Source organism: Dipteris shenzhenensis, chromosome 8 (genome assembly GCF_047967505.1).
Source record: "Dipteris shenzhenensis isolate YYH24624 ecotype China chromosome 8, Dip_SZ_1.0, whole genome shotgun sequence".
NCBI lineage: Eukaryota > Viridiplantae > Streptophyta > Polypodiopsida > Gleicheniales > Dipteridaceae > Dipteris > Dipteris shenzhenensis.
Window position 1 is genome coordinate 4,685,761 of NC_141603.1, and position 10,348 is coordinate 4,696,108.

Genomic DNA, 10,348 nt, shown 5'->3' on the forward strand with positions numbered 1-10,348 from the left:
GTTGCCCTAAGTCAGTGTCCTAACAGTCCTAGTAATCTCAGGTTAGTACTGTCCCAACAATCCTAGGTGACATAGGGAACCCCCTCTCCAAAAAAAAAAAAGGGGGTAAAAAGTACACTTTTCAGTCTTTTTTAGGGGCCCTTTCACAGCCCGTTTGGAGCCATTTTGGCTCTGTTTCAAAGCTTCTTCGACGACCTTTCTTCTGAGCCTCTCCATCAACATTTCCGTGTTTCCACGCACTCTCACGTGCTCATTACCAAGGTTTTGCTATCCATTTTCTCCTTGCCTACATTCGAGCTCCTCTCTCCAGGGCCAATCGCCATGCCACCAAAGCGTGCCCCTCATGATATATTACATAACAGTGATGAGGCTACTCAATATGAGCAAGTGCTTGCCACAATGGTTCCATCCACTGGCGGTATAGAGGTTCCTTCCACTCAGCCTCTCTCTCCTGCATCCCGGGAAGTGCAAGCAGCACACAGACAGTTTCTGGATGCCCTGCCCTCTATGCTCCAAGGTGCTTTCCGCCAGATAGGATAGGAGTTCAGCCAGCAGCTTACCACAGCCATGGCTATACAGGATACGGCTCTTGTCCAGATGGGACAGTATATTGGTCAACAGATCACATATGCCATTGCTATGCAGGATAAGGGTAAGGGGGACCATTCACACAGTTAGGATGTTTTGTCTGCTCCACACAGGGGTTTTATGGCAGATGCCCGTCGTGCCTATGAGCATCAGTCTTCTAGACCATTGCACGTACCCCAACCTGGGGATTATCTGAACTTAGATAATGCATTTTATGTGCCACAGAGCACCTTCTTGCAAGATGTCAAGCCATCTTTTGGCTCTCAGCTTTCTACATCTATGCAGGCTGAGCCGTCTCTTTTGGACCACGACCCGTTGGTGTGCATCTGGTTAGTGCTCCTTTCACCGCACCAGAGTATGCTTGGAGCTGGCTTGGGTTTAGATGGCAGCCCACACCCCTGGTAGAGAGGTCAATCCTCTTCTTAGCGCTCTGGTGTGCCATCATTTCGGAGAGATGCATTTGGCAGAGAGACCCAACCCGGGGTTCATATCACTCCACTAGCGAGCACATATAGCTAGATGCAACCAGTGCATCAAATGGCAACAGCTTCTATGTAGCAGGGGGTTGGTGATGGGCAACAAGCCACTTTTGATGACATGTTGGCAGACTCTTTGCATTCATATAAGACCCTACCTGAGGCCATCAAACTTGAGATGCCCTTCTTTGATTATGTGAACCTCAAGCGTGATGATGCCTACACTTCTGGAGGTTACACACACAAGAATTATGCAGCCAAGGATATCAAGGACAAACTCACTGTGCATAAGTTTAAAGGCAACACTTGCACTCCCAATGAGTTGGAGGAGGGGCTCACGAAGCTGGAAGACTATTTCCGCTTCTACCCCAAGTCTGAGGAGGAGCGCATCATTTTTACAAGTATGCATATGCAGGACTATGCCCACACATGGTGGCGATACATGAGGGATCCGCCTCAGGGACCAACCACTTGGAGGGGTTTCAAAGAATTGATGGTCACTACATTTGCATCTCCACTTGTCTTGGATCAATACTTCGCTGAATTTTATGCCTTGTCACTGACCGTTGCCTAATGCACCGACCACCTTCCAAGCATTGATGAACAAGATATTACAGCCACTTCTTTTCAGATACGTGTTGGTTTTCTTTGATTGATATCCTTATTTACAACAAGGATAGGCAAGAGCACATTACGCATGTGAAGCAAGTGCTGGAAATTTTGAGGATGCATCAACTTTATGCAAAAGCCAGCAAATGCACTTTTATGGCAAAGGAGGTTGAGTACCTAGGGCATATTGTGAGTAGTCGTGGCATTCGGGTGGATCCTGCAAAGGTGAAACGCATCAAAGATTGGCCACAGCCACAAAATCCCACTGCTTCCTTCTACACGCACTTTATTCGCAAATTTGCCAAGAGGGCAGCTCCTCTTACTGACCTCTTGAAGAAGGATGCTTTTGGGTGGTCAAGGGAAGCACACCGCAGCTTTGAAGACTTGAAATTTGCTCTCCCTCATGCACCTGTCTTGGTATGCCTTGATTTTTTGCATCCTGAAAGCAGGAAGTTTGATGCCACAGAACTCAATTTCCATATTTATGATCCAGAGATGCTGGCTATCTTGCATGCTTTCAAGAAATGGCACCACTATCTGTACGGAAGTAAAATTAAGGTGAAAACAGATCATAGGACACTCAAATCTTCCTCACTCAGCCAAATTTGTCATATAAGCAGAAGAGGTGGTTAGCTGCAGTCCAATGCTATGGTTTTGACATTGAGTACAGAAAAGGGAAGGAAAATGTGGTTGTAGATGCCTTGTGCAAGATGTGGGCTTGCAATTTGTCTGCTATCTCTACCATATATCAGGAGTGGGTTCATGGCATTCAGGAAGAGTATATGCAGAATTCTAAAGCAGCTCTCATATTTTCAGATTTGCAGAAGCCTTCTAGTCATGGTCATTTGCATTTCAAATTGCATGATGGGCTGATGTGGTGCCAAGACAGGATTTATTTAGTGCCATACTCAAAATACCGCCAGCTGGTTTTGCAAGAAATGCACTCCTCTCCCATGGCTGGACATTCAGGTATCACTAAAACATATGAAAGAATCAAGCAGAGCTTTACTTGGGAAGGCATATGGAGAGATGTGGTTAAATAACGTGGCTGAATGCTTGCCTTGCCAACAAAGTAAAGTGGACAGCAAGTTACCTGCAGGCCTCTTGCAGCCATTACCCATTCCAGAGGGCAAATGGACGCACACAGCAATGGATTTCATCACAGGATTGCCTTCTACAGAGAGGGACAGCATCTTTGTTTTGGTGGATAGAATGACAAAACAGGCCCATTTCATACCCACTAAGACCCGGTATTCAACATTGCCGGTTGCTTGGCAATTCATTGAACATGTCTTTAAGCATCATGGTTATTGTCAGTGACAATTATGCAAAGTTTATGGGTCACTTTTGGCAGGAGATATTTACAGCAATGGGTGCTTTACTCACACCTAGAACTGCTTACCATCCTGAGACTGATGGACAGTCGGAAAGGGTGAACAAATGGGTGGAGGAATATTTGAAGCATTTTTGTCATGATACTCAGAAGTCTTGGGGTAAATGGTTGTCACTTGCTGAATTTTGCTACAACAGTACCAAGCATCTCTCCATTGGCATGAGCCCAGCAATGTACGGATGCAAGGTCGGGATGCCTTCTTCAATTGGTGACATGGCTGTCAAAAATCAGCAAGCACGGAATGACTTGGAGAGGATGGATGCCCTTCTACAATTGGCAAAAAGGAATATGTAGGATGCCCAAGCCAAGCAAAAGAAATATGCGGATGAACGCAAGAGATTTGTCTTTCAAAGAGGGAGATTATGTGCATTTGCATCTCCATAAGAACCGTTATGCCTCGCTGAAATGTAATACCAACACAAAGCTTGCTCATAGGTATTACGGTCCTTACAGGATCATCCGCAAGGTTGGAGAGGTAGCATATCAGATGGAGCTACCCAGTACCTCCAAGATCCATGCTGTTTTCCATGTGTCTTTGCTGAAACCACACGTTGGACAGCATGTCCAGGTTCTTCCAGAGTTGCCACCTATGGATGAAGAGGGCCACATTCTCTATGTCCCAGAGCGCATTGTGGGTTTCAGAGACCATGTACTCCAAAACAAGGCCTACGTAGAGTATCTTATCAAGTGGCGGGGACTCCCTAAGGATAAAAATTCATGGCAGCCAGAAAGCATTGTCCAGGACCACCCCTATCTCCTACCGGATTGATTAGTAGCTGCTGTTGCTGCACTTTTGGACAGCCAAGCTGTGAAATTTTGATGGCAAAATTCTATGGGAAGGGATGGCTGTAATGAAGGGGAAAAAGGGGCCAAGTTAGAGGCCCTTAAGGTGGAAAATGTGGAGGGACTACATAAGTCTCCATCCACCCCCTACTATGTACCTTTTGATGTGACATCTAATCCTATCTACTACCTTCTCCCTCCTACGTGCTGCCTACTCTCTCTCCCGATCTCTCTCTATCTCTCTCTCTCTTCCTCTCCCTCTACCCCTTTCCTCTCCCTCTTCCCCTCTCTCTCTCTCTCCCTTCTGATCCTCTATCCCTCTTTCCAAATCTGTCCCTACCCCTTTTCTACATTACTGCTGTAGATAAGACAATTAGGACTGTCTTAATTTTTTTTTTGGCAAAAGCCTCAAACTGGGTGGACTGCCAAACAGCAATATGCTTTGCTGTCTCATCTAAGCTTTGCACTCTTCGCGAAACGATGGAAACAAATTATCACATAATTTACTGACGTAAATCATGTTTTATGCACAACTTGAAATGCCTAACATTTATATATAACTAGATGAGTCCAGGAACATTCCCAAACTCATCCTCTACAAACACAACATAGTGCAGTTTCAATCTCATGATAGTCACTCATGGTTGAAAACCATAAACTCCATCACGCATAGCAGGGACTAGCTACTATGACATCCCCACTGACGTCATCAACCGCCAACAGTGGGTGTAGACCATAGTATAAACATATGCTCTCACACATACAAATCCACACACCCACACATACTTGAGCATCAATTTATACAAAGTCTTCGTACTAAGTTTCTATCGCACTCCGAAGGTGAAGGGTAGACTCAGCCATGATGAAAGCTAGCACTAAAGGAGAAGGTAAATCAAAAGATAGTCCAAAATCTCTTCATTCAAGCTACAACTGCTTATGAAGACTAAACGATTTCACCTTAGTCTCTCCAAGACGAGCATCTAAATCTAGCTGATAGGGCAATGCACCACTTAATATAGAAAGAATTATCACAAAACCAGCAGGATAGGGCAATGCACCACTTAATATAGAAAGAATTATCACAAAACCAGCAGGCCGCAACATGGACAAAAACTTCACAAGGTGAAATTAGCATGTCCGCTAATACGACAGAAGCATATGTATTAAATGAGTCCAGGAACATTCCCAAACTCATCCTCTAAAAACACAACATAGTGCAGTTTCAATCTTATGATAGTCACTCATAAAGGTTGAAAACCATAAACTCCATCACGCATAGCAGGGACTAGCTACTATGACATTGCACTGACGTCATCAACGCCTAACATTGCTTGAAGATTCCTTGAAGTGATTCTGCCCATAGTATGTCAAGGAAGTAACATTAACATAAGAATTCTTCATACATTTGGTGGCAAACAAGGGATACTATGCTAGGAGGAGCTTAGCCCAAGAATTCATGGAGCTGACATTAGCTTTTAGTAGCCTGAAAAAATAATCTACCTAGTTTCATACCAAACAAAGATATAAAATAAGAAAGAGAGAGGGACACACATACCTAGACGAATCCAGGAACATTCCCATACTCATCCTCTAAAAACACAACATAGTGCAATTTCAATCTCACGACAGTCACTCATAAGATTGAAAACCATCAACTCCATCACGCATAGCAGGGACTAGCTACTATGACATCCCCACTGACGTCATCAGCGCCCAACAGTGGGTGTAGACCATAGTAGAAAAGTATGCTCTCACACATACAAACACATCACACACACACACACACACACACACACAACAAACACATCCAGACGCACATTATCAGACAATAACCAATACACCAAGAGGCTACTCAACATGCCTTGATAAACCAACCTGGAAGTTGTCCCACTGAAGTCTGCAAAAGATATGCTAAGGCTGCAGCAGCATCTGGCTGAGCCTTCCTTCTGCGCCTGTTATGTCCCGCCAACCGTCTTCGACAACTCCTCCTGTCTTCATCAAATTCTTGCAACACGTGGAATCTGCAATTCGTCGGAAGCATACAAATTTATATCTGACAGAGTAGAACCTTTAGGCACCTTACAGCCTTTCACAAAATAACAATCTGAGTATTTGTGACAACAAAACATTAGAGACCCTTGCACAGAAACCCTAGAAGTACGATGTATAGCAGAGGAAAACTGTTCGTCCCATCCTAAAAAAACATGTGTTCACAAACAACCACAGGGAAAGGAGTAAATAAAATTGCAACCCACTTTTCTGTGACAAACTTTCCATCCCTACAAAATGCTTCAGTCTCCCAAGACACACCCCCTCCAAAGAAAGTACACTCAAATAAAACAAGTTATCAAAATCAGAACCTGCTACACTGCTGACAGAAACGTTGCATAATCCGTGCCACAGGAGCTTTCAATGCTTTAGCATGCACTGCACAAACTTTATGCCGTCTGTGATAATCTTTTGCATCGTGCAAATCTGCGGAACAATTGTCCACCTGGCACCGTGGCTGCAGGGTTTCAGGTGGAGAATGCCGACTTCTCTTGAGGCTCGGGGGATCACCCTCAGCTCCCAATTCATAGCCATTGCCGCCAAGCTTTAAAGCCAAGAAACCCTCGTCTTCAGTCGAGGTGTTCCTTAGCCCAAGTTCTAACAAGGTTGCCTCATTGCATGATCCATTTGCTTTAGACTCCTCCCATGGAGATGGAAATGGAGATTCGAAACCAGGTTCTAGAACAGTCTCAGGATCCACGTTCCTGTGTGGATTGTCAAGATACACTGCAGTTGAAGTGGGCCGTGCCGCAAACAAAAAACTGTCCCACTCCCAAGAACCTTTCCACTGGCTTGATCCAGGATCCAATATATTTCCAGCCTCTAGCCTGGAGAGCTGCTCCCACATCCATGGGGACTGAGACATGGCTTGGCCACCCAAGGAAGCATTTAGCCTGAGTGTATCAGTCCGAGGAATATCCTTGCAGCTTTGACCGTGGGAAAAATCTGGTTGAATGAAAGGCCAGCTCTGCAATGCTACAGCATTCTCTGTCATATTTTCTAGTCGCTTTGAATTCTCCATTGGACTTCAGCATCTGCTTATGACCTTCAGCACTTTGAAGTTTAAATACGCACCGAAACAATGAACGACTCACGACATACAAAAACTACTTCAACCCTTCCTGCCTGCTGGTTCGTTGTGCCCAGCCAAACGGGCTGTCGATTCCTTAATTCTGCGTTGGAATATCCTCCCCAGCAAAGGCTTATAGTATGCCTTAGCAAGGCCTAATCGAGCTTTGGCTGACCTTGAAAGGCCAACAGAAATGAATATTATCAAGCATTCACTTGCAGTCTTCAGACACCACAAGAGGCATACTCCCATTGAGCTTTGCTTTTCATGTCTTGTGTTGCCGCAGAGCCCAAAGTAAGAGGAAATCAATCTGGGTAGCTTATGCCCTTGGCTCATTTGGTATCGAATACTTGCAAAGGAAGGAGTGCCTAAACGGATGCTCAGCCAGTAAAATTGTCAAACAGTCGTTCCTTCGGCAAGAACATTATCTGAAATCCTGATTCAGAGTTCCCCAACTGCCAAGGCCGAGAAGCCAGCTCCTAAGTTGCGACACAGTCAGCAGAAACGATAATGATTTCACAGCTGTGACCACTACAAAATACGGCACCTAGCAGCAAATTCCACAACATGCCCAGCAACTAACTGTCGTCATGACTGTATCAAGAAAGTCAAAAGATGTTAGCAGAGCCAAATGTTAAAAACACTCTGAACATGAGGCGAAATCCTATACCCAAGAGACGATCCGAGATAATACAATGCCACCGTGCTTACAGCGACGCAACAAATGATGATTGAAACTCTTGAGACGAAGAAGAAGTTATTTGCTGATGAATCTGGTGATGAATCTGGAAACGGTCCAAAGCTTCGCGGACGGCTCTAATTGAGGAACTGTTGAAAGAGAGGACAGGGCAAAAGCAAATTGGGCATGCTGACGATCGTTCAAGCTACAAGAGAGTTTTAAAAAGTGACGACCCTACGGGACGAAAAGGCGAAAGACGGGGAGGCCGCAACTGATATCCGAGGTAGTTTCTTAACAATATACAAACAAAAAGACGTGGAGACGACATAAGGGCACTGACGAGCGGTACACAAGAGGGAAAGGCGGCCTCGTGACAGGGAGATCGGAGGGACGCAACAACTGAAATGCGGATTGAGGATGGAAATGTTATAAGCAATGCTGCTAGGCGCGTCGCTGATCCTTTCCGAGGAGGAGAGAGCTGAGGGAGAAGGTAGATCGGGGAAGTCCGCTGATAGAGAAGGGGCCAATGCAGAGGCGCAGAAAGGGGAAGCAAGAGAGGCGGAGGCGAAGAGGGGAATGAGAAGGATTGTTGTGGGCGAGGAGGGTTGGAGGGTGAGGATGAGGGACGGGGGCAGCTTTGCAGGCGCAACGTAAAAGATGGAGAGGACGCAGGACTGGTGGTAAATAGGCGAGGGCGATGGAAGACAGCCAAGCTATCTAGTACTAGGGAGGCACTCCTTGGTTAGGTGGGGCGTATCCATCTGTACGTGCGCGTGTGCGTCTGCGCGTGTGTACACTCTGTGAGACCAAAACCTCCTCTCTTGGCGCCGAGACACACAGGGAAACATGGCATGAAACCATTCGCTTCGTCTCTGTGCTTTCACGTAAAGCTTTAACAAGCACACTATACACTGTACACACTCTTGTGTTAAATACAGCACACCGCCTAATTGCAGGAGCTGCATTCTGCCTTGAACGAGTCGAATCCAAGGGCACGGCTTGAGTAACAACAGAGATACCACAGCCGTGCACACGGTGTGAGACCACAGAGAGAGAGAGAGAGAGAGAGAGAGAGAAACACACACAGACGTAGAGAGAGAATTGGAGATTGACGTGGATACAAGAAGGGGACCGTGCAGAGATCACAATCCAGTAAAGAGGCACCTGCCCAGCACCAGCAGGCTTCACTCCATGGCGTCCGGCCCTGCCTTTACACGGAAATTTGATTCTTCCTCCTCCTTTTGCATGTCGCTCCTCCCCCTACGGGTAACACACTTTCCCGCTGCCGATGCCCCTGCCGATCGATTTTCTCTAGATCTGCACACAGCCTACACTCACCTGGATCCTGCTCCTACACTTTTTGCTCTCGATGCCTGTCAATAATCTTCCCGGGTCTCCCCCTAAATCTGTTACTGCCCTCCAGCTCGTCCTTACGTCCACCCGCATGCCACACGCAACGTCATGCCCGTTGCTGTCCCTGCTTTTGAACAAAACAGGGAATCGGATGCTAAAGTAGCTCCATGCTAGCCTACCATTGATTTCAGAAGCCGGAGCTCAGCCATCGACTGACCGAGTGTGAAAATCCATGAAGTCAACCCTGGTCTAGCAATTTTGCCATGTCACAATAACTCCTTAGTTTTCATCTCACCCCCTTTTCGCACTACCCTCTGGGCATTGGCCTAATTTTCTCTAAGAAGCTAAATTTCTATTTATGGCCGATTCATTTTTTCCCCCTTTCTCTCTCTCTTTTGCTTCTGCTTCTTCTATTCTCTCTCTCGCACGCTAACATCTCGAAATAGGGAAGATTCCTTAATTTGTGTTCAATCTCAATTTGCTCCAATAGTCTCGTCAAAATTCTCGTAAAGTACACAAAACATATCATTCTCACACAGGTACCAACTTTGAAGGCTGAAGAATCTTACATGATTGAGTTCATCATCACGGTAATGTCCTTTTAACACACGCTAACCTTTAAGCTCGAACAAAAATGCCTCTTTGCCCATAGTCCCACGATTTCGAAACCCAGGTTGCCTAACTACAGACTTCGTTGTTTTCTACTAGAGCGTCCTAGGACATCACACTAACACCAAGCTTTGCAAACAAGAGGGAACGTTCGCCCATAATCCCCAACCCCCACTTAGTTTTGTTGTGCAAGAATCAAGCAGGAGCATCCTCTCAATAGGATGAAAACCAAAAAACTACATCGCACAACTCAAAAGGCCAAGCAATTACAAGCCTACAATCCTCTCCCTTATTCACCCAAGTGTGGTGTCTTATTAAAGAGGCCACTATAAGCATCCTTACACGTGACTCCCAAACTTGATGGTTTTCTTAATGATAATGGAATCAAAGTCTCTCATCACAACAAAGTAGAAGAGGGTTCCTCGATAAATCATTCCCTTGGGCTTACAAAAGGTTGCCTAGGCCTTATAGCAAAAACTTTAACTGATAAGGCTGAAGGCTACCTAGGCAATCACGAGCATTTAATTCTTCATGTAGGAGGCTATCAACCCTATGGGCACCCTTTTCTTGTGTGTGTGTGTGTGTGTGTGTGTTTATATATATATATATATATATATATATATATATATATAGTGTGTGTGTGTGTGTGTGTGTGTGTGTGGAAAGAGAGAGTTACGTTAAAATCTTGGACTAGTCAAACTGAGGTAAGAGAAAGAAAGCAGAGAAGCATATGTTAAGCA

The 10,348-nt window shown here is 45.4% G+C and overlaps 1 protein-coding gene across 1 annotated transcript in view; it reads right to left on the reverse strand.

Moving 5' to 3' along the window:
- LOC147899001 (squamosa promoter-binding-like protein 1) overlaps positions 1 to 7,411 on the reverse strand; it is a 32,325-nt gene extending 24,914 nt beyond the window's left edge. Inside the window, exons 1-2 of the mRNA XM_087378533.1 lie at positions 6,210 to 7,411; positions 5,725 to 5,870 (exon numbers count right to left, since the gene is read on the reverse strand). Coding sequence (XP_087234659.1) covers positions 5,725 to 5,870; positions 6,210 to 6,919 — 856 coding nt within the window. The 5' untranslated portion in view covers positions 6,920 to 7,411. The remainder of the gene's footprint in view (positions 1 to 5,724; positions 5,871 to 6,209) is intronic.
- Between the last annotated feature and the right edge of the window lie 2,937 nt (positions 7,412 to 10,348).